General features: G+C 40.7%; 1 protein-coding gene and 1 long non-coding RNA gene across 2 annotated transcripts in view; one reads left to right on the top strand and one right to left on the bottom strand.

Annotated features, from left to right (window-relative positions):
* Positions 1-25,439, top strand: part of patj (PATJ crumbs cell polarity complex component) — a 188,088-nt gene that overhangs the window by 24,429 nt on the left and 138,220 nt on the right. The window contains exons 7-18 of the mRNA XM_037770302.1: positions 957-1,085; positions 2,712-2,960; positions 3,094-3,196; positions 4,007-4,095; positions 4,296-4,425; positions 6,670-6,795; positions 12,466-12,527; positions 12,611-12,667; positions 12,963-13,097; positions 17,124-17,330; positions 17,617-17,724; positions 18,356-18,535. Coding sequence (XP_037626230.1) covers positions 957-1,085; positions 2,712-2,960; positions 3,094-3,196; positions 4,007-4,095; positions 4,296-4,425; positions 6,670-6,795; positions 12,466-12,527; positions 12,611-12,667; positions 12,963-13,097; positions 17,124-17,330; positions 17,617-17,724; positions 18,356-18,535 — 1,575 coding nt within the window. The remainder of the gene's footprint in view (positions 1-956; positions 1,086-2,711; positions 2,961-3,093; positions 3,197-4,006; positions 4,096-4,295; positions 4,426-6,669; positions 6,796-12,465; positions 12,528-12,610; positions 12,668-12,962; positions 13,098-17,123; positions 17,331-17,616; positions 17,725-18,355; positions 18,536-25,439) is intronic.
* On the bottom strand, positions 8,876-9,561 carry LOC119487923. The gene is made up of 2 exons (XR_005206817.1): positions 9,515-9,561; positions 8,876-8,958 (listed from the first exon to the last, which is right to left on the bottom strand). It is a non-coding gene; the product is annotated as an uncharacterized LOC119487923 (long non-coding RNA).

Below are 25,439 nucleotides of genomic sequence, written 5' to 3'. Positions count from 1 at the left end.
CCGGCACCTCTCAATTGGATTAGGCATAATAGTTTCTGTTTTTTTATTACACTCCAAAATTAAAAAGTTCACCTTCATTCTCTGCAAGTGTAAATCTCAATCAGAAAAAAATGTTGTACTTTGGTTTTGGGTGATTGGGGAATTGCAAACCAACTTCTTATTCTTTTAATATGTAGTTGAGGTCTTTAAAGCTGCAGTTGGTAAGTTATATAAAATATATTTTTATAAAACTGTCACTATATCCTGACAGTAGTACATGAGACAGTTAATCTGTGAACAAAATCATGTTCCTCTCCCTCCTCCTAGTGCTCTTAATGGCATTTGCAAGATTTCACCACACCGAAAAATAGTTCAGATACTGTTACTGTAATGCCTGTTTCTCGCCTCAAATGTTTCAGAAACATCTTGTAGTGTACTGTTTAGCTGTAAAATGAGAAAGTTTGTGACCCGCCCGCTAAACAGTGGAGCCAAAACCAAGTGCTGACCACTGTCCGGAGCAAACTTTCTCATTTTACAGCTAAACAGTACACTAAAATATGTTTCTGAAAACATTTTAGGAGAGAAATAGGCATTACAGAAACAGAATATTGATTAATATTTGATCAGCGCTGCCTAGTTTGATCGAAGTTCGCGAGTATCGCGAGCAGTGATTGACAGCTGCCTTTAATGACCACTTGGCTCTGATTGGTTGGTTTCGTTCGGCGCGGTGAAATCTTGCAAATGCCATAAGCAGCGCTAGGATGAGACAGAAGAATGATTGATGATTTATTTTTCAGATTACCTGTCTCATGCACTACTGTAAGGATATAGTGACCGTTTTATAAAAATAACTTTTTATCATATTTGCTCAAAGTTACCGAATTCAGCTTTAAGAATACCTTTTTGTCAACACATATGAGTCAACCACCTGTCAAACCTGTGAATGAATGTCTTTGTCCTCTGTTGTTATGATGAAGGATCAGTGGGGTCACGTGGAGGAAATCGAGCTGGTGAACGATGGATCTGGTTTGGGCTTCGGCATCGTGGGAGGGAGGACGACGGGAGTGGTGGTCAGGACGCTCCTCCCAAACAGCGTGGCTGACAAGGTAAGTTCAGCTGATGAGTATTAGATCATAATAGTAATGAATAATACACCCAAACCACAATGTCAGGGGTGTTATTAAACTACAACAGGTGATTTTTGATTGGCTTTGGCTGATTGTTGACTGTGAGAGTCCTGAAACAAGCAGCTGCCCTAGTGGATCAGTTTAGCAGCCGACAGCAGAAACCTGTGCTGTTAAAGCAGAAATTAAAGCTCAGTGGACGATTTGTGCATAAATAACAGTTAAAACAGGAGCAGTGCATCAGAACAGACAGCAGGACTAAAGGACTGAAGGAGGAATTATCGCCTTGTAAGTGGATTAATTAGATCAATTAGATTAATTGGACTAGATTAATTTCTCTGCAAGGAAATGAAAAAAGCTCAGACACAGAGGCATGTTGAACCACCCGGCTTTTCAACACACTTCCTGTCAGTCTGTTCATATAAAAACTCAAAGCTTGAGCCTTTTTGATGTCTCTGGTGAACAGATTTGCTCTTTTCTTTTTCCATCTGCACACCTCCACTTCCCCACAGCAGGAGTCCAGTTTTGACTGCATTTCTTTTGGCTTGTAGCTGACAGTTTAGTTTGCTATAAAATGTGAAAAATGGCAGAAAAGATGAATAGAGAAAAACAACTACAGAAGCATCTTAATCAATTTATATTACTGTACATTTTCAAATAAATGCTGATATTCAAATGAAAACAGATATAAAGAACTCTATTAATTAGGGCTGTCAATAGATTCAAATATTTAATCGCGATTAACTGCATGATTGTCCATGATTAATTGCAATTTAATCACACATGTTTTTATCTGTTCAAAATGTACCTTAAAGGGAGATTTGTCAAGAATTGAATACTCGTATCAACGTGGGAGTGAACAATTATGATGCTCTATGCAAATATATGTATATATTTATTATTGGAAATCAATTAACAAACAAAACAATGACAGATATTGTCCAGAAACCCTCACAGGTACTGCATTTAGCATAAAACAATATGCTCCGATCATAACATGGCAAACTGCAGCCCAACAGGCAACAACAGCTGTCAGTATGTCAGTGTGCTGACTTGACTATGACTTGCCCCAAACCACATGTGATTATCATAAGTTTGTGGGTAGGCTATCCATAGAACCCATTTTCAGGTCAAAGGACCCCCTTTGAAAATGGCCGTGACAGTTTTTCCTCGCCAAAATGTAGTGTAAATACGGAGCGTTATTTAAACTCCTTCTCGACAAGTTAGTATGACATGTTTGGTATCAATGGATTCCTTAGGTTTTTAATTTTCATATTATGCCAGAATCTTAATTAAGGCGTTAATGCATTAAAGAAATTAGTGGCGTTAAAATGAATTTGCGATTATGTGTTATTATCGTGTTAACTTTGACAGCCCTAGTATTAGCCTGTTTGAAATAAAATCCTGGTTCTCTCAGTTGTAAATAAAGACCTGTGGCCTCTATTAGAAAATGTACCGTTTACATTTACAGAAACATGAATACTGAACAGATGAAATTGCTGCGACAGTTATTCCTATATATTGTTACTTTCTTATCATTTTCAAGTGTTCTCCAATGTTTTCCGTCTGATTGGCTCTCATGCTCCTCCTCCCCTCTCCTCCAATCAGGACGGGCGTCTCCGCACAGGTGACTACATCCTTCGCATCGGGGCGACGCCCACCAGCGGCCTCACCAGCGACCAGGTTGTCAAGGTGCTGCAGGGGTGTGGGAGTCATGTAACGTTGCTGATCGCCAGGGATCCCCGGGGTCAGAGGTCAATAGCCCCGCCTCCCCCACCACCTCCTGACTCGGCCCCCGTCACCTTCTTACCCCCCCGCCTTCCGGGCCTACCCCCCCAACGTCGGCTCAGCAAGGCGGTAAGCAGTCAGAAGAACCATCACACAGGAATCATTTCAGACTACTAAGTTTGTGCTTCATATGCTGCTGGTTTTGTAGACGGTGCAGTCTGAGCTGAAATATACAGTATGGACCCTTGTGTTTGTGTTTCAGCCCAACTTGGAGGGATATGAGATCCATGAGGTTCCTCTATCCAAGAATGACGGCCAGAGCCTCGGCATTTCCATCATCGGCTACAACCCCCTGACCAGCCAAGGTAGGACAGGACAGAACAGAACAGTTAGAGCACACTCGAACACAGTAAAGTGCACTTGAAATACACAGAAAATACCACAAGTGCTTAGGTAGTACAGGAAAACAATGTAAAACTTATTGAACACACTTTCAAACAAAACTACTCACATTTAACTTGTCTTGTTAGCACTAAGCATTTCATTCTAAGTCTAATGTCATTGTTTGTGGTGTACGTACAATTTCATAGTAAAAGCCTCAAGCTGCCTGGAGTCGAGAGGATGTTGCTTCTGGGCTTTTATTTTCAAGCAACTGCAGGGCTTTTACTGTGAAGCAGCTGCATGGTCTTAACTGTGAGGCAGCTGTAGGACTTTTACCGTGAAGCAGCTGTAGGACTTTTACTGTGAAGCAGCTGTAGGACTTTTACTGTGAAGCAGCTGTAGGACTTTTACTGTGAAGCAGCTGTAGGACTTTTACTGTGAAGCAGCTGTAGGACTTTTACCGTGAAGCAGCTGTAGGACTTTTACTGTGAAGCAGCCACAGAACCTTTACCGTGAAGCAGCTGTAGGACTTTTAACGTAAAGCAGCACACAAAATCAGGAGTGAAGTTGTTTCATAACAATATGCAACAGATTTATGACACTTTGCATATATTTTCTGTGTTTTGCAGCTCTGTTTTTTAATGGTCCAGTAAAGCCAAAACTAATCTCTCTCTCTCTCTCTTTCTCTCTCTCTCTCTCTCTCTCTCTCTCTCTCTCTCTCTCTCTGTCTCTCTTTCTCTCTTTCTCTCTCTCTCTCTCTCTCTCTCTCTCTGTCTCTCACTGTGCCGGATCAGATGCAGTAGGTGTGTTTGTGAAACATGTGGTTCCAGGCAGCGCTGCAGATCACAGCGGAAACATCCGAGTCCACGACCGACTGCTCGCTGTAACAACCTGATTAAGATTTCCCTACATATGTCTTTTACTGTTAGAAAGTCAAACTCCTCTATTTTATATCTAATCAGATGTTCACTTCACATTTCATAAAATATGTAACACAATATTTAGAGAAATTCCAGCCCAACCTGATGTGAGCCCTGTCTTTCACTCTTTTCCCTGTCTCTGTCTCTTCCTGTCTTTCAACAGTTGAACGGCGTCAGCCTCCACGGTCTGACCAATCAGGAGGTTTTGGAGGTGATGAAGCAGACGGGTCAGACTGTCGTTCTCAGTGTGGTCAGGAAGAAACCCAGAACCCTGGAGAGATCCCTGGATAAAGGTAAACCAACAGACAGAGGGACAGGAACTTATGGATAGACAGACACCTCTTAGGCCCTATTTATACTGTCTATAGCACATGGTCTAAAGTGCATGGTGAAAGTGCATTTATGGCGTGTCCAACTCCACTTTTGCTAGTTAAACGGAGCAAAGTAAAGCGCAAGGGGCAAAGGGGTTGTGGGTGCACAGATGGGCACAAGTACATTTGCTACTGACACCACGTGAGAGCTGAGGGTGAAAATGACAACTGCGTCGGTCTGAAACTAGTGATGACAGTTTAGAGGCTTTGCACCGGGTGCAAGACAGGGCCCCTAGACAGACAGACAGACAGACAGACTCATAGACAGACACACAGACACTTACAGACAGACAGACTCATAGACAGACACACAGACACTTACAGACAGACACTTATGGACAGACAGGCAGACAGACAGATACTTACAGACAGACAGACTGACTCAAGGACAGATAGACAGACAGACTTATAGACAGACAGACAGACCGATATTTGTAGACGGACGGACGGACGGACGGACGGACGGACGGACAGGCAGACCGATATTTATAGACAGACCGACAGACCAATATTTACAGACAGACAGACCGACAGACAGCCACTTACTGACATTATCGAAGGCTGTATTCCATTAAGGTGATTCAGTTTTGTACATGCTGATTCATTTGAGAGGCCTCCGGGGACACTAAATGGAACAGAGCCATGGTTAGTGTTAGTAGTTCCACCTGTGCTTTCACAAGTCCAAATGTCTGGCATGAAGAAGGTCTATTGACTCCCATCTCTCTGTCACTCTGTGCATGTGATGTAGTGGTGCATACAACAGTTGCCACACATTGAGCCTGGTGTCTTTTGGTCCCTGAGGGCTCTGGGCTCACTTTGAGCCAAGGTGTTGGACCAGCAGACCAACTAACTGTCTTTGTCCTCTATCATGGTGATAAATGACCAAATACAGCACAGTTTGAAAAAATATCAGATTGAAATTGCTCATTGCTCAGTTTTTGAGTGGCATGTTGATAGACACTGTAGTCCCATAATGCAACATGTTGCAAAGAAAATCCGTCAATTAAGTAATTAAATCCTGAGTTCATCTTTATTATTACAGTAACAAATTATGGAAAAGGGTGATGTGTGTTTAATGTAAAAACAAGACAATAAAAGCAACAGCCTATGAACTGTTTCGTGCTGTAAGAATATGATGGCACAAAGCCCAAAAATAAAGGATAATAACTGAATAGGTATAATATTACAAAAATATTCATTTGCTTTGCTTCTTTTGTTATTTCTCTACATATCTCAGTGTGCTAAAGTGTCTTTCTGTGGGTTTATGTTCCTTAACGTCATGATTATATTGTATTGAAACAATAATGTGCTCCTGTGAGAGAAGTTAACTCTCTGTGTTAAACTTATCAGAGCTTTTCTTCTTATTGCCTGTCTGAAGCCTCTCTGCCTCTGTCCTCTCAAACAGATTAAGATGACAAATTTGTTTACAACTCGGTGTAATTTTCCCAAACGCTCCGCGGAAAAAGCCTGCGATTCCTCCACCAGCGTCCACAGAGATTAATTCACCCAGTTCAGGGTCATTTTTTTGTCTTGCGATCGGCCAGCGGCCTGCACTGGTCAGCCTCCAGGCCAGAGAGGAACAAGTGATTTTTAAAAACAGAAGAGGAGTGCAAGGCTCTTATCTCCTCCAGACGTCTTTTTATTTCATTACTGAGAAAACACAGAGAACTTGGAACCGACGGACTTTTCAACTTCTTATATTCTGGTCATTTCTGTGGCTCTCTTATCTACAGAGACTTATGATGAGTTATGATGAACCTGACAGGAAAATATACCTCAATCAGTCAGGAGGTCAAAGGTCAGAGCACCCTGTTCCCTTAGTGAGTTTACATGCACTGAAGTGGGCCACAGCCAGGATTTAAGATGAGATAAGATAGAACTTTATTTGTCCAGAGGGAAATTGTTGCACAGCAGTTGCAGTATAAAGTAGGAAAGAGTGCAAATAAAATAAAATATAAACAATAAAGATTATTAATAACGTGCAAAAACCAAATTTACGCAATGCCAGAAATGTAATCAGGTTGTACAGTTCCCAGATGAATCATACAAATGTGGAAGACTGTGCACACTTTGAGACGGTCTCTGCTGGAAGATATTCATGCCATAAATGAAAGAAATGGAAGAAATGCATATTTTTATGTCTTCATCTTTGTGTGTGTTTGTCAGTGGAAAGGGAGTCGTCCCGTGTGTCATTGAGGAGGTCGTTGGAGGTCAAAGCTCGCTCGTCTGGGTTTGGCTTTACATCGCCAAATCTCGAACCAACGTACCCTAACACAACACAGCTAACAAGGGGTGAGCTCACACACACTCCCACACACACGTGACACATTTTTCAGCCTCCAAAGTGTTTACAAAATTGGATCCTCTAGTGCAGTTGTTCCCAACCCATTTTCCTAGAAGACCCCCTACTTGTGTCTACAAAAAGCTGAGCCCCCCAAAATCCTCAATTTGAATAAAGTCATTCAGTGTACTAAATGAGTTAGTCTTTTTTTTAATAAATCAACTTTCTTCAAGTTTCATCAACATAAATAAAGTGATGATGTCTTGACAATGCATAATATGATCCTTTTTTTTCTTAATTATTAATATACTATAAAAGTGTTAGAGCCAAAATAGATTTGTTTGTTATTGTGGTTAAATAAATGTAATTTATTGTGCTGTTAGATTTCTGCTAGACCGCCCTGTTAATACAGGTGCGGGCCTACCTTTGTGTGCTTCAAGCGGGAGAGCAAATAGGTTTTTGAAAATGTTGTTTTTGAAAGGCTAAACGTCAACAAATATGGATTAAAGCAGAGTATTTCGTTAGATTTTTATACTAAGTAGCAAATAAATATATCAAATAGTTTTTTATACACACTTTTGTATAAACTATCCAGTAAGTGTGTTCTTAAGATTTAAGTTATACATGAGCAAATCAAATTTTGACAACCTTGACCGGACAGCAGGTTGGGAACCACTGCTCTAGTGTTTTGTAATTAATTCATTAATTTATTAAATACATGTCTACTTTTTACGTGCAAAAGGCAGAAATTAGTCTTTGGTTTGTATGTGCAAAATGTGCTATTAAAGCCTTAACAATCTCATCTACTCCACTCATCCAAACACGCTGGGCGCCCTGAGGCCAACGATGTGTTATATTTTGGTGGTGAATAGATTAACTGCCACATTTATAAATTAATGTTTATAGCCAACTCCTCTGCCAAGTTTTTACAGTTACAGCTTTATACTTCTCATGTTTACAGGCTAATTTACTCATTGCTCAAGATGTGGTTCTAATTATTTACTTAGAAACTGAAAAAAACCCTAAAAAGTTTGAACCTGAAATGTATCTACAGTTATGTAGAACAGGAAGTGCATGTCATGAAATGAGCACTGATCAGTATCGGTGTTTAAAAAGCCTCTTAAGTGTAGCGTCTGCAGACATGTCAACGCAGGCCTCTAACAGCACTCCTCTCTGAATTATTTCCTCTCTTTTTTTCCCTCATTAGCTTTGCTAAGTGGCCAAAATGCCACGCTAACACTTAGCATGCCGCCTGCCTGCTCCCGGGCCAACAGATGTAAAGTGTCCGAGCTGTCTGACAGCCTCGCAGCGATGTATTACCCTGTTTATTCAGCCAAACGCTGCAGATTAATTGCTCTGTGAAGGCCAGGGTTAGCAATGCTAATTTAATCAGAGACTGTTGTTGTAACACCGCCAGACCTGCTGCAAAATACCTCCAACATGCGAAGAGATTTGTGAGAACACGGAGGTGTTTTTCTTGAGCTCAGCAGTGGTGGTTTCCTCCCTGAAATCAGCCTGAAGGGTCAGAGAGCAGACTGAGGTTTTCCTCAAAGAGTCACTCTGTAATCTGCTCCGACTGCCAGTGTTTCATGTTCAAACTGCTGCCGTCACTCCGCTCTGGAAAACACATTTATTCTTCTGTGATTTAAGAAGGTATTGTTGCTCTGACATTTTGTGTGTGTGTGTGTGTGTGTGCAAATGCATTAAACACACACACACACACACACACACACACACACGCATATACACACAGAGTATCCACAGTTGAAGTTGCTTACTTTACAGTTTACATTTGAGTCATTTAGCTTTTTGCTTCTAATCGTTGAATTCCAATGAGGTGACCGTCGGCCTGCAGCAGAGTTGTAGTGAAATGTTTATACTGCAGCAGAAGTACAGTACAGGTATTCTTCTGGCTCTGCTGCAGTCCTACCAGCTGTGGAACAGTACTACATACAGTACATTACTGTTAGTACTAGTAGTCCTGTTGCGTCAGCTGATGATTCATTTCCCATGTAACTGTTTGGACTGAAACATACATACATACTATTGTCTGTTTGTTGATGTATTCATGTTTTATGTATTTTATCATGTTTAAAGAGGCAGTGGGCAGAATGTTTTGGGCTTCATTGGGCAAAAATTCCATAATAACCTTTCAGCATATAATAATTCAAGTGCTCTAAGTAGGGCTGTCAGTTGATTAAAATATTTAATCTTGATTAGTAGCATGATTATTTTTTATCTGTTTAAAATGTACCTTAAAGGGAGATTTTTCAAGTATTTAATTGTTTTATCAACATGAGAGTGGGTAAATATGCTTTCTTTATGAAAATGTATGTATATATTTATTTTTGGAAATCAATGAACAACATAAAACAATGACAAATATTGTCCAGAAACCCTCACAGGGACTGCATTTAGCATAAAACAATATGTGGGCATGTCTGTAAAGGGGAGAGTCGTGGGTACCCATAGAACCATGCCAGTTTTTCCTCGACAAAATTTAGCGTAAGTTTGGTATTTGGCCTCCTTTGCGAAGAGCTATGACATGGTTGGTACCAATGGATTCTTTAGGTTTTCTAGTTTCATATGATACCATTATCTTCACTCTAACTTTAAAGCTGAGCCCGCTACAACTTCCGGAAGATCGATGCGTTAATGTGTCAAAGAAATTAGTGGCCTTAAAACAAATTAGCGTTAACGCGTTATCGCGTTAACTTTGACAGCCCTTACTTCTGAGAGAAAACTAGACTTCTGCACCTCCTCGTGGCTCTGTTTTCAGGTTTTAGATCTAGCCTGTGACGAGAGACTTTGGCCAATCACAGGTCAGTTCAGCGAGAGAGCGTTCCTATTGGCTGTTCATTCAACGGAGGCAGCTGTCAATCACTCACAAACTCTGATCAAACGGTCAAACTAGGCAGCGCTGATCAAATATGAATCAATATTCTGTTACTGTAATGCCTATTTCTCTCAAATGTTTTCAGAATCATCTTGTAGTGTACTGTTCAGCTGTAAAATGAGAAAGTTTGCTCCGGCTGGTGTGCGGTGCTTGGTATTTCCTCAACTGATCTCAACATGGCTGCCGGGTCACAAACTTTCTTTCAGACATTTAGCCTGTTTTTAGCAACCAGCTTTTTTAAGACACGTAAAAGCTTCAGAATTCACGAGTGGGATATTTACTGACGTATTTTATATTGTAGGACAAAACGTTAAAATCTCTTATGAAACGGCTCTGTTAAATACTCGATTCTGATTGGTCAATCACGGCGTTCTACGTTCTGTTATTTCTTTATAGCAGACTGTTGCTATGTGTAACAGACCGTTGCCATGGGCGCAGTTCTGATCTTGGACTCTGGCGGACCGTTTTTTTGTGTGAAATTATTGATTTCTAAGTAAGTGTCCGTGTAATAAGCGGGATAATGTACAGCAAGCGGGTCATTGTTGTGAAATAAGCCCCTTGTTGTGGGTCCATGTTGGGGTTTATTTCACAACAATAACCAGTTCGCTGTACATTATCCTTTACTTAAGCTTGTCTTAAGCCCAGACCTTATCTCAGGCATCTAACTAAAAACCCATTCAACAAACCCATTGACTTCCAGACGAGGGAACCACAAGCGCTAAAATGCTAACTCATTTCCGGGTTTTTGGACTTATTCCTGAACCACTCTATTGAGTTCTATGGGGAACATTATTTTTGGGCCAGAGTGGATTTTTTTCATTGCAGTACTGCAAGTGGCCACTGGGACAAATTGGCAGCAAGGCTGTATCAGATCTGTAGTTATTACATCCATTCTGCACATATCACAACAGGTACAGGCTAAACTTCCTGTTCCACCACTGCATCAGGTTTTGTTTTTTGACAAAACAAAAATCTCTATGTGAATTTCACCCTAATTTGCATGTTACATTTGTACAACCCCTTTCCTTTTTTAACACCACTGGTCAGTCCAGCATTGTTTGCTTTTCCACGATATCTTATGTATGTGAGAGACTCAGACTATAATTAAGGTAGGAGATTAGAGAAACCTGATTTCCCCAGCTGTACTTACAGCCAGGTGACACCATATAAATATATTATTCTCCCAAAAAAATATTAAGAAAGGCAGCACAAGACACTGCTCTTTGTAATATAAATGCAAACACAAAATCTTTCAGTGTCATAATATTAGGGCTGTCAAATTTAACGAGATAATAACGTGTTAACGTTAATTTGTTTTAACTAATTTCTTTAACGCATTAACGCAACTTGCATTTTTTAGGTTGTAGCAGACTCCGTTACATTAGCTTGTCACGAAGGAGGCTAAATAACGCTCCAAACTCCAGATATGTGAATGAAAATGGGTTCTATGAGTCCCCACAAGTCTCCCCTTTACAGATATGCCCACTTTATGATAATCACATGCAGTTTGGGGCAAGTCATAGTCAAGTCAGCACAATGACACACTGACTACTACTAATACTTGACAAATCTCCCTATAAAGGGATTGTTTGTAACTTCTTACACGTATAAATCAATCCGGGTCGGTGTCCCATGCGCGCTCGCGTGTGGCTACGCTGTTCAGACTCAGACTCCAACACAAACTCCAGTGAAGCACCAAAACCTCTTGGTTGTATCTAGTGAAGCCCGTCTGTTAAACAGTGTTGGCCGCGGTCGGAGGACGCGGGGGAGACCGTAGCTTTGGTCTCCAGGACCGGAGTCTCTGCTGTACTCTGCTCCTCTGCTCCTCTGCCTGCTTGCCTTCACTCACACACCGCGCTCGTTCTCGCACTTTCGCTCCACCTCTCATGTGCATGCGCGCACACTCCACACTGCAGAAGAGTTAGTTTAGCTCTGAGAATATCTAGTGAATGTTCAGTGGACGTTTGTGCAGAAATAACTGCTGCAGCTCCTCCAGACCAACAGAGGTTTCCCGTGTCTTGTGAAGTGACGGAGCTCCGCAGAGAGAAACGTTATCGTCTCCGACCAAAACTCCGGTGTCTCCCCTGTTCCCTCCGGCCGCTGTCGGAAGGCTGAAGCAGGAAAAGCCAACACTAGGATCAGCATTGATTCATGGAGAGACCTCCCTCTGGTCAGCTAACATTACTGCCAAGCAGCTGAAATATAGAGTGATATTGTGCTTTTAGCTGACGTGTGTCGCCTCACTGTGTTGAGCGAATCTCATTCATGTCTATGTAGAGCGAGCACAAGCGCGAGCAACAGGACGCTGACTTTCGTTGACTTAACGGCCACAGGTGAAGCTGTTAACAAGCATTTCTGATTCTTACAAACAGTCCCTTTAAGGTACATTTTGAACGGATAAAAGACGGATTAATTTGAGATTAATCGTGATTAACTGTGGACAATCATGCGATTAATTTTGATTAAATATTTGAATCGATTTGACAGCCCTACATAATATATCTTGTCTTCTGGCAAAGTACTACTACACATGCCGCCACTCTTCCAACTGTACTTTTGCTGCAGTACTACTTGTTCATTTGCATTGCTGTGTTACAGTACCTGAGGTTGTAGTTGATGAGCTGTAGGAAGCTGCTGTGTTTTAATGGCTGAATTGTAATTTTACATCTGTTCCGCTGCTTACACAGGCTGTTCTTTATGTTTGTGTGTGTGTTTGTGTGTGTGTGTGTGTGTGTGTGTGTGTGTGTGTGTGTGTGTGTGTGTGTGTGTGTGTGTGTGTTTGCAGCTACAGATGCAGAACTGTGGGCTAAATGGGAGCAGGCTCTCGGACCAAAGTACCAAGTTCTGGTGAGATCACACAGTTTTACACATTTTCACTGCTACTGTCCATCTTGGATGTTCAATACTGATGATTCTATGTGTGTTGTCAGGTGGTGAAGCTGGATCCTGTCATTGAAGACGATGCAGAGCTGCAAAAATCCTCCAAGGTGAGAAACTGGCTGTGTTGGAGCTGTGCTGTGTGTTGTAAGCATAAAATAGCACAGTAATATATTCATATGGTTATTTTGGAGGCTGAAGTTGGTGCTGTTGAATTCAAGTGCTTTATTCTGAGAGGTATTTCTAATATTTTTTCCAGCTTTACTGAGGCCTCTCAGTAAAACACAGTACAGTTCAACAGCACCACAAACTACATCCTTTAGTGTAGTTTGACAACTGAATTCTATAATCTGTATTTATCCTATTTAATATTTTCCTCCTGATGTCTTGTATCATTGTGCACAGCTGCTGCCCGTCCACACTGTGCGTCTCGGTGTAGAGCTGGACTCGTTCGATGGTCACCACTACATCTCCTCTGTGATCCCCGGAGGACCCGTGGACAAACATGGAGTCTTGAGACCAGAGGACGAGCTCCTGGAGGTAAATACATGTACACTCAACACTGTGGGACTAAATGCAGCTCCAACTGGAAGTCAGACTAGTTCATTTGCAGATGCTTCTTACACATGCTGGAAATCTTTTACTGTTTTAGACCATGACACTGGAAGCAGGGGGAGCTAGCCTAGCTTTGTCAAAATCTGGAGAAAAATAAAATAAAAAGCCTTCCAACAGCTTCATACCATCGAAATGTAAAATTAGACAGTTACAGGCTGTTAGAGCTGTTGTATTGGCAAACATATTCATTACAGCTACAACAGGCGTTGCTGTTTTAGCGTCATTGAGCAGCATTACCGACCCAGCAGGTGATTTTTGAGAGTGTTTTAACAATGATGAGTTCAGGATTTCTTTAGATGCTCAGCAGTTGTTGGTAAAGAAATCCTGTTCATCAAACCACATTAGCTGTGTTTCCATTCACATATGTTTATCACATTTTGAAGTATTGCATTAGAAAAACTGTATGGAAACAGCAACATTTGGTTAAACTTCCCCAATTGTGAAAACAAGTTTTTAAACTCGCTTGAGGTGGTTTTTGACTTAGCCGAAAAAGAGTTGATGCGCTAAATGGATTATAGAAACGCCTTTGCTGAATACATTCTAACGTAGTGAACATTGACTCTCATGACTGATCAGCTGTCTCTGCTGTCGGCCTTTTCTCGGATGTTCCCATAACGTGTGATTTAGCGATGTCACATGCTGTACCGTGGCTTCAGAGCGTGTGTTCCATAATCCAGGAAGTTTTCTGTGAAGCGCGAATCGAGGCTTGTATCGTCGTAGATCAATGACATCATTGAAGACGCCCAAAGCCGAAACACAGTTGAGAAATTATTGTTCCTGAATAAAATCAAATAAAGTCTCCCATCTATCATTTTCCTGTAGTTACACAAGCACATTCTCTGTCCTTTGCCCGGTTAAACCACGGCCACTTTCCAGTTTTAGAGTACTAATATTGCTCCTTCTGCCACTATTATGATAGTATTGACTTAACTTTATTATTGATTAATTTACCAGTACACACATTCGATGGATTACTCACAAGACAATTATAGTTTATTTTACATTTATGTTATAAAATCATAATATAGGCTACTTGCCTTGAAAATACATTATGTTGATATAAATGGATTAGCCTACATGGAAATTTATTATAATAAAAAAATGTTTTTATTGTCAACAGTCATTTTTCCCTTTACTGGTGAAAAATACATTAACCTTTATCACAGATGACATGATTGAGATCATCTGGAATATATCTGCCTGTTTTACACTCTTTGACCAACAGGGGGTTTTGTGTGCACATGAAGCCCAGATGAAGCCTCATGAAATGAACCCTTTTGCAAACCAATTTGGAGAGAATTCTGGAGAGCTTCAATGCTTCATGAAGCTTCATCTCACCATCACTAGTGTGAATGCTCATCTTTGTCTCCGGACAGCGTGAAACATGGCCAATACTAGCTGACACAAAAGAACAATTAAAACTTGTCCACCTGAAGACCTCTCTCCATTTCACATCATACATGAGTTAGACGGCCAAGCCAACTTGTTTTGTTTCCGGTTTGCAACCTGTACTTCTTCTACTCTGTTTACTGGTGGATTACAGCCATGCATAGCCTATAGCGCCGACTTCTGACCAAACTACAGTAACTACAGTAAGTTAATTCGCTCCAAACCAGGTGATGTAAACGCGCCTAAAAACTTCATGCGGAGTCCCACAAGGCTCCATCCTGGATCCAGGTCTTTATATGTCACCACGTGACGTCGTCATGAAGCAACAAGTGCAGTATTAATCGTCACTGTTAAGCTGATATTACCCAACTTTTTATAGCTGCTGATCCTGATGATCTTTACTGCATGTCTATTGAAGCTGCCTCTCTACTAATGTATGGACGACCTTAAGGTTAGGAGATATCACCAAAAAAATTAAATCTCAGAGCCAGATGGCCATCTTGAGTCACGACAGTCCAACAGTAAACTACAGTGGATGTACATACAGACGTAGGCAAAGTTGTTGGTACCCTTCCGTTAAAGAAAGAAAAACCCACAATGGTCACTGAAATAACTTGAAACTGACAAAAGTAATAATAAATAAAAATTTACTGAAAATTAACTAATGAAAATCAGACATTGCTTTTGAATTGTGGTTCAACAGAATCATTTTAAAAAACAAACTAATGAAACTGGCCTGGACAAAAATGATAGTACCCTTAACTTAATATTTTGTTGCACAACCTTTTGAGGCAATCACTGCAATCAAGTGATTTCTGTAACTCTCAATGAGACTTCTGCACCTGTCAACAGGTATGTTGGCCCACTCCTCGTGAGCAAACTGCTCCAGCTGTCTCAGGTTTGAAGGGTGCCTTCTCCAGACTGCATGTTTCAGCTCCTTCCACAGATGTTCAATAGGATTTAGATCAGGGCTCATAGAAGGCCACTTCAGAACAGTCCAATGTTTAGTTCTTAGCCATTCTTGGGTGTTTTTAGCTGTGTTTTGGGTCATTATCCTGTTGGAGGACCCATGACCTGCAACTGAAACCAAGCTTTCTGACACTGGGCAGCACATTTCGCTCCAGAATGCCTTGATAGTCTTCAGATTTCATTGTACCCTGCACAGATTCAAGACACCCTGTGCCAGATGCAGCAAAGCAGCCCCATAACATAACCGAGCCTCCTCCATGTTTCACATTAGGTACAGTGTTCTTTTCTTTGGATGCTTCATCTCTTCGTCTGTGAACATAGAGCTGATGTGACTTGCCAAAAAGCTCCAGTTTTGTCTCATCTGTCCAAAGGGCATTCTCCCAGAAGCTTTGTGGCTTGTCAATATGCATTTTGGCAAATTCCAGTCTCGCTTTTTTATGATTTGGTGTCCTCCTGGGTCGTCTTCCATTAAGTCCACTTTGGCTCAAACAGTGACGGATGGTGCAATCGGACACTGATGTACCTTGACCTTGGAGTTCACCTCTAATCTCTTTGGAAGTTGTTCTGGGCTCTTTGGTTACCATTCGTATTATCCGTCTCTTCGATTTGTCATCAATTTTCCTCTTGCGGCCACGTCCAGGGAGGTTGGCTACAGTCCCATGGACCTTAAACTTCTGAATAATATGTGCAACTGTAGTCACAGGAACATCAAGCTGCTTGGAGATGGTCTTATAGCCTTTACCTTTAACATGAAGGTCTATAATGTTCTTTCTAATCTCCTGAGACAACTCTCTCCTTAGCTTTCTGTGGTCCATGTTCAGTGTGGTACACACCATGATGCCAAACAGCACAGTGACTACTTTTCACCCTTTAAATAGGCAGACTGACTGATTACAAGTTTGAAGATACCTGTGATGCTATTTACAGGACACACCTTAGTTTAACATGTCCCTATGGTCACATTATTTTACATCTTTTCTAGGGGTACCATCATTTTTTGTCCAGGTCAGTTTCATTAGTTTGTTTTTTAAAATGATTCTGTTGAACCACAATTCAAAAACAATGTCTGATTTTCATTAGTTCATTTTCAGTAAATTTTTATTTATTATTACTTTTGTCAGTTTCAAGTTATTTCAGTGACCATTGTGGGTTTTTCTCTCTTTAACGGAAGGGTACCAACAACTTTGCCTACGTCTGTATACTATATATATGTAAAGTATAGCATAATACTACACAGTATATACTATACTGTAACTAATCGTGTCACAATTTACAGGACTTTCATGACCCAATAAAGCTGATTTAGTCAGCCATCATCCATGTTATTCACTTTGCACATTGGTACATTTTATTTAATCAAATAAATTTAATTTATTCTCTGATGAACCACACATTTCTCCAGTTGAATCAGGGAAAGCTTAAAGCATACAGCACCGCATAAAACTAATCAGAGTTTGCATTAAACCAGTGAGCTGGGAGGACTTCTGTAGCTCTATATCATAGGAAATAAGGGGGTATATTTTTAAGTAAAATTGTCTGTAATTTATATGTAGTTTGGTGTGTGTTTGTGTTTGTGTGTGTTTGTGTGTGTAGGGGAATGACGTTCAGCTCTACGGTAAGTCTCGTCGGGAAGTGGTGTCGTTCCTCAAAGAAGTGCCTCCTCCGTTCACTCTGGTCTGCTGCCGACACCTGACCTCTGACCTGGAACCAGAATCTGAATCTGAATCTGAACCAGGACCTGAACCAGTACTACGACCTGGACCTGGACCAGTAAGACAGTCACAACCCAGTTTGGAGGAGGTGAGCGCGTCAAGGAACACACACTCAATATCAAAGTATTAATCAGAATATTTACTATGTGTAAAATCATGTGCAAGATAATCAGATTTATGTTTACTTCAATTCACTTTGTTCTACTGTTGTAAAGGTCTTTACATGTGTACAACTTCAATAACTCATTAGTTTTGTTTTTAATTACAATTTGTTTTGAAAACACATTATGATCATGTTGTCACTATGCAGTATAAAGTATATAATATGTGTGAACCATACATTTGACCCCCTGCGTCGTGTTGTGTTTGTTCAGATCGAGCTGAAGCTGTCGTCGATGCTCTGCAGTCCGACCGAACTGAGAGAGAGCGTCACTGAACAGCAGCAGGCAGTTAGACAGGCAACCTATCTCACTCCATCTCCGGTGATTAACTGCACACGCATGACGTCATGTACACGTATGCACATTAGACATTGAACACTTATGAAAGTGAAAATGCAAAAGAACTTCTTCATTAAAAGTTTAAATTTGTGGCACGACATTTTGCAGTCGAAGCTGAAGGACGCAGACACATTATGGCATCAGAGTTAAAAGAAATTATTTTAGATTCATTTGCAAATTAGATTTTGAATTTCAGATGAAAAAAACACTGTTATAGGTCAAATTTAAAGATTATGGATAATTCTGTGACATTGTTTTTTTTATCACAAAATATATAATTTGTTAAGTTAATTACAAGCGTATTTTTTTGTCATCTTAATTGGACATTTTACAAAAGAAATACAAAAATGTGTGGCCGCAATATTGCAATATTTGTTTAACTTAATATTTAAATTTTATACCAGAATCTCATCATCATTCATGAAAATAGCCTGCTAGGTATGTGTGTGTGAGGAGTAGGAGTGCATTCCAGTAGGAAAATAAGAATAAGAATAACAATAACAATAATAAAAGTACTGCTTTTTGATACAGCCAGTTGGCAGATTACGATCTGCTTCTCCTTTGAATATTTCTACACTAGTATTAAGAGTCTGTTGTCACTGTTGTGTGTCAGGAGCAGGTTTCCCCTGTGGAGGAGGTGCTGATGGAGACTCAACACAACCAGGAGGAGGAAGATGAGCAGGATGAAGATGAAGATGAAGGGGAGCTGGCTCAGTGGTCTCCAGATGTTCAGGTGCTGGAGCTGCAGAAGGAGAGAGACAAAGGCCTCGGCTTCAGCATCCTCGATTACCAGGTAACAGCAGCACCTTCGTCCTTCTCCAGCTGCTGCTGCACCCACAACATCCTGTCTGTCTGTCTGTCTGTCTGTCTGTCTGTGTCTCTATGGCGATTATTTTTCAACCATTCAGACAAAACAATATACAGCACATACAGTCAATGATTTTGAGTAAAAGTTAGTACATTTTTAAGCAAAACTGCGAAGCCTTTGTAGTCCTAGAGGAAACGTGGATGTGGATGAGGTCTTGGACGTTCAGTCCTCAGTCTTGAAGGAAAGTATAAAGTCTGAATTTCAAGCCTGAAATATTGGTTGAAGAAGACATGTACAATTTTGGGAGTACAAGGGAGCACTCTACTGTCCCAAGAAAGAAAGCCATATGTGAGGAAATCGCTTTTAATGCTGTCAACTCGACAAAAAGGCTGGTAACTGGAGTATTTAGGCAGGATTTAGAAGGAAAAATCACATTCTACTCTGACATGTTGCTCCCAAATCTGATCTCTTCCTCTCTCAAACATAAAACACTTTGCCAAATGTTTGCCATGTCTGGAAGCAACATGTGAAAAGTGTTTCATCCAGATTTGGTTTAGCTGTCATGTGAAGACAGTAGCAGGATGGATGAAAGTTCAGGCCCAAGGTTTGTTTCAGTCATGGTGAAGTTAATGTAAAAATGGTGCAGAAGGTGGCGTCTGAATAAACTTTGGTAACTTACTGTATAACATCTCATCTCAGGTTGTTACAGTAGCATGAAAAGGCAGGAATAGATGGTGAGATTTTATGAAATCATATTTAGTGTCAGATGAGCAAAGATCCAAGAAACTGACATTTTTGGCAGGAATTGTGTACAGTACGTATGGAAGTGGTTGTCCTTACTGCACAGCATCACCACCATCAGCTTTTTCATCACGGTTTTTCTTCGTCATGGTTCTGCTGGGTATTCCAGATGTTATAATTGTGTAACTGTAATTATTAGTGCTGCCATTTTTTGTAAATATAACTAGCAGGAGATGGCCTAAACAATAGCCACAGTGATTAAATGGGTGGTGCTTGGTTTTGGCTCGACTGTTTTCAACATGACGGTCGGGTCACAAACTTTCTCATTTTACAGCTAAACAGTACACTAAAATATGTTCCTCAAAACATATGAGGAGAGAAATAGGCATTACAGTAACAGAATCTTGATTCATATTTGATCAGCGCTGCCTAGTTTGACTGTTTGTTGATAGTTTAAGTTTGCGAGTTTCGCGAGCAGTGATTGACAGCTGCTGTCGAGACTTGTCCATAGTTAATCGTGATTAATCGCACATTTTTTTTATCTGTTCAAAATGTACTTTAAAGGGAGATTTATCAAGTATTTAATACTCTTATCAGCATGGGAGTGGGCAAATATGCTGCGTTATACTATATACATATAAATATATGCTCTGAATTCCGTACAGAGAACCTTTAATGAACAAAGACAAACAACAGTGCTGTTAGTCTAACACAATGGTTCCCAAAGTTTTTCACGTCAAGGACCCCTAAACTGGCAGAAATTAGACCACGGACCCCCATTTGATAAGATTGTGTCCCAGCGTTCCCTGTCTGATAGCATTTTTGCTTTAAGGTGTTTTATTACAGAAAGTGTATTAAACCCGTAACCAAAATAGTCCTACATTCTGTCATTGTGTTACTTATGGATGGAATTATAGTGAAAATAAATGATTCCCCTTTTTGCTGGGGACCACCTGGAACCCTCTCAAGGACCCCTGGGGGTCCCCTGACCCACCTTTGAAAACCACTGGTTTATCATACAGACAGACTTTCATGGATTGCACCGGAGTCTCAGCTACAGTACAGATTCTTGAGACACATTGAATTTGCTCCTGATTAACAGAGACGTCTTCATTTGGGAGGGGGATGATATATTTTGATTTAAAGTCCCCACAGGAGTCCTGAAATGAGTTAAATCATTTTAAACTCAACTTTCTCTGATTTTTCTAGTGACTAAAAGATTTCATATTTCGACTCGTCGCTGTCTGGGGAGTAGATTTGGGAAGCCCTGGTCTGTTGAGTTTTTCTCCCCCACCCTGCTTCAGCACTTTAGGCAGCGCTCCACCTCCAAGACCTCTGCCTCCTCCTCAGCTGCTCCTCCCTCCTCCTCCTCAGTCAGACCCAGCTGAGGCGGTGAAGGGGGGGAGGGCTCCAGGTTATCTCCCTGTTGGTCTACATCCATGTCAGCCTGCACATATAGTATCTGCCCAGGGGGCCTGTATGTATGTGTGTGTGTGTGTGGTGAAAATCATTATCTGTTTTCCTCTTTACAGCATTTGAACTGTATGATAAGAAATGAGGAATTAACACTTAAAGGTTATTTACATGTTATCAGATGGAATAAGATGCGTTGTGCCCGAGGCCGCGTGCATGTGCATGTGCGTGTGCGTGTGCGTGTGTGTGTGTGTGATTTCCATACGGCTAATGTGGCTCCTCACTTTCCTCATTGGCATCTTACCTCCTCATCTAAGGATGGAGGGGATATATATTAACTAAACGGGCCCGTCCTCGCTCCCTTCAGCTTCATTTTGAGGAGACAGCTACTGTATGTTCCTCACTCCTCCGGGAGTCTCCTCCATATATATATACATATATATATATGTATATAAAATATTTGTCTTACTTTCCATTCTGGTTTGCATTAATAAGGTCTTTAAGTTGTCTATATTCAATTGTCTAAATCTAAGATTTCATGCTCCATTAATTGAATGCCTGATTGTTTCCATGCTTTTTATTTCCTTTAACACATGAAATGCAGCTGAATTGATTTATATAAAGAAATATATTTTACAGTTCAAAACTAAACCAACAGTAGTTCATCCATCAGCTGTCCTGATTCTGTTCCTTCACTTTCCTTCCTTCCTTTCATTGCTTCCTGGCAGTTTCTAAAGGCAGATGATGAGTATGAGGTCTTACTCTAAGTGTTGCTGTTCTGTAGTCGGGTCAGGATCAGCGTTTTCTTTTGGCAGGAGACAGTCAGGCAGAGAGCAGCAGTAGGTGCTGTGGATCTGAAGTGTCAGGGGCCACCAGGGGGCCTCTAGGGGGCCACCAGGGGCCTCTATGGGGCCACCAGGGGGCCACCAGGGGGCCTCCAGGGGGCCTCCAGGGGGCCTCCAGGGGGCCTCCAGTGGCCTCCTAATGGAGATAAATGATAGCTCTGGTTGTGGAGCAGTTTTGAGCTTCAGTATCATCTCTTACCAGAGCTCCTCATCTGAGCTGTCCTCTGGTTCCACTGGGAGCAAATTACCATCGTTCCCATCACACAGGAGGTTTATCCTATAGCACGTGTTCCCTACTTGCCACCATCTTGGCAGTAACTGGTGCAAGAAAAGCCTAATGTGCCACCATGGCTGAGGGGCTGAGACCCCTCTCAATCAAGCAAACAGACACACAATTATTTACCTGTTTGTCTTCCCTCTCAGTTGACGTTGTTCTGCCCCTGAAGCTTTGAGCTCTTCTGCAGCACATACGTTGTTTGTAATGATAACAGTGGGAGCTTTGCCAAATTCATAATCATTTTTGGAACAACAACTCCCTGATTTGAGAAAGAAGCAGCTTCTCATTTTCAGCTGCTCACCGCTGGTTGATCATTGGTGGAAATGACCGAACTGTTTCCAGGTGATTTAATCAGCTGCAGCTAGCAGACGTTTAGGTTTTCTGTCTTCAAATTTGAGTTCTGCAAAAAAAGAAAAAAAAAACCTCAGTATGCATTTTTCTAAAGTAGCATACTAGCATCCAGGGCCCAACATATAGGCTCCTCCAGTCCTAAATGGGGCCACTCAGACAGTCACTAAGAAGAAAAGTTAAAGATCAGATGAGACAGGTAACATATGGGCAGACAGACGGATATATAGGTGGATGGATAGATGCATTTAGATGGATGGTTGTACTTGTAGAAGGAGGTGCTGTAGTCAGGACAGATTTTAGGGTTGGAGAGCTGAGCTGTTGGCTGACAGGCAGGGTTCATCCGGCTAAAGCTCCTTTAAACCCCCCCGCCCACCACCTTAACTCAGAACACAATGTCTAAAACTTGGGCCTGTGGAGACCTCAGGTGAAAGATTTGTTTTAATATATAATCCTTAAGATTGTCATGATATCAAACCTCATTCTTTTTCCAGCGATAGCAGTTGAATGTAAAGATGGATTTAAATGAAGGATTGTAATTTAGGCTGTCAAAGTTGACGTGAAAACACGTTAAACACAAATTAGTTTTAATGCGACCAACTTCTTTAATGCATTAATGCAACTTGCGATTTCTAGGTTGTAGCGGGCTCAGTTTTAAAGCTCGAGTGAAGATACTGGTATCATATGAAACTAGAGAACCTAATGAATTAGACCTCTGGTACCAACCATGTCATACTGGCTTGTCACAAAGGTGACTAAATAACGCTCCAAACGTACGCTAAATGTTGACGAGGAAAAATTGTCATGGCCATTTTCAAGGGGGTCCCTTGACCTCTGACCTCCAGATATGTGAATGTAAATGGGTTCTATGGGTACCCACGAGTCTCCTCTCTACAGACATACCCACTTTATGATAATCACATGCAGTTTGGGGCAAGTCATAGTCAAGTCAGCACACTGACACACTGACAGCTGTTGTTGCCTGTTGGGCTGCAGTTTGCCATGTTATGATCGGAGCATATTGTTTTATGCTAAATGCAGTACCTGTGAGGGTTTCTGGATCAATATCTGTCATTGTTTTGTGTTATTAATTGATTTCCAATATATACATTTTCATAAAGCAAGCATATTTGTCCACTCCCATGTTGATGAGAGTAAAATATACTTGATAAATCTCCCTTAAAGGTACATTTTGAACAGATACAAAATGTGCAATTAATCACGAAATAATGTATATATTATATTATGTTATATTATATTATAAATAAATATTTTAATGGAGTGACAGATCTATAAACACTCCAAGAACATTAGAGCTTTTTTTGTTTGTGTTATTTTTACTTATTAAGTTTACCCAAATTGTGAAACAAACAATCAAAATCAAACCTATTTTCCTACATCTCTCTGCTGGTAACTTCTGTTTCTATCTGTTGATGTACTGATATCAGCTGTTGATGTTTCTGCTGCTGCCTTAATGCAAAGGAGCTGCATAGAATTTCATTTTCAGGGTTTTAGCATTAAAAAAGCAGTTTTTAAAAAGAAAACTCAGCAGTGATATATGTTTCCAGAAAAAAGTCCACAGAGCTCACTGTCAGCAGTTCTCAGCAGAAAGTGATTCACAGTATGACTGTATAGTCGGGTTTTGTATTTGTTTTGTATATAATCTCATACATCACAGTTCATTCAGTCTCTATACGTCAACACCCTCATGAGCAGCCAATCAGAAAGCAGGTAGTGATTTCTCTCTCTCATTTCTTTACTTCATAAATGATGACATCGCCGCCTGTGTGTGCGTGCGTGCGTGCGTGCGTGCGTGCGTGCGTGCGTGCGTGCGTGCGTGCGTGCGTGCGTGTCATGGCTGGTCGGTCTTGGCTTCAGCTTCAGATCTGGACAAAGCAGCCTGTGTTCAGAGACCAGCTGGAACCAACACACACGTTGTATTCCTACACTTGTGAGGACCCTCTTTGACCTTAATCTAAACCAAGTTTTAACTGTAAATCAGCCTTTTGAATAAACAAAGACCAAACTTTCCTTAACATTCTAAAGCTCAAGTTTATTGTCATCTGCAGAGAAACCATCATAAATTATGAAATATCTTGCACACAAAATTGAGAACATAAAAAAGTCCTCAATTTGTTCCCTCAAATGTTCCCATTTCAAAAATGTCCTCACTTTCTTAAATGTTCTCACTTTCCAAAAATGTAAAGGGAGCCACTGACATAAAATATAGGCGGCATTATGAAATATCTCAGTCACAAAAGTGAAAACATAAAATGTTTTAACTTTTCAGAAATGACTTCACTTTAAAACTTCCTCGTTTTCCAAAATTGTCCTCACTTTCATCACTTAAATTTGCAAAAGCAAAATAAGCAGTGGTTCCCAACCTTTTTCCTCACCCTCTGTCATTGACTAAACTGACAACCCCAGCTAAGTGACATACTGTATTTTATGGATATTTCATATTATATTCAATGTATAACAATAACAGTAACAGGGCGGCTGTAGAGTAAGAGGGTAGAGCAGGTTGTACACCAGTCGGAAGGTCGGTGGGTCAATCCCCGGCTGCTCCGGGTCATATGTCGATGTGTCCTTGAGCAAGACAATTAACCCCAAATTGCTCCCAAATGAGTATTTAGATTAGATCCTGATGGGCAAAGTTGTCACCTTAGCAGCCTCTGCCATCATTGTATGAATGTGTGTGTGAATGGGTGAATACTGATATGTAGTGTAAAGTTGGAAGACTAGAAAAGCGCTATATAAATGCAAGTCCATTGAACAATTACCATAACAATACGAAACAACTGATAAACTGTACAATTAACCCAAATAGTGAACACAACAACTGCAGGAAGTTTGTGTCAAATGAGCCATTTAGATGAATTTTGAGCAGATTATTTCCTGTGAATATTGCATCAGAGATGATATTTTTAGGAACTTTTAATACAATTCTTGGCTTTTCCATTGTTCTATTATCATTGGTTGTTTTAACTGTGTACTTTTCTAATGCAGGACGAGGCTGTTCAGTAGAGAGGGAAGGCTCTGTGAATATAGCTTGTATTCAGGTCTTCACCATGCCCTTATCCTATTTATATGTTAAATAATAATTTAATTTAGTTTTCATCACAGAAATTAATGAAAAACTGAGATTTAGGTCAACTGTATATTAAAAAAAAGTTATTTTACACCCCTTAATGGGGGTCGGTACCCCCGGGTTGGGAACCACTACCGAAAGGATGTATGTCACTGACAGATACATATTATAAAA

Source organism: Sebastes umbrosus, chromosome 5, assembly GCF_015220745.1.
Source record: "Sebastes umbrosus isolate fSebUmb1 chromosome 5, fSebUmb1.pri, whole genome shotgun sequence".
NCBI lineage: Eukaryota > Metazoa > Chordata > Actinopteri > Perciformes > Sebastidae > Sebastes > Sebastes umbrosus.
This window is presented reverse-complemented; position numbering and strand designations above follow the sequence as displayed.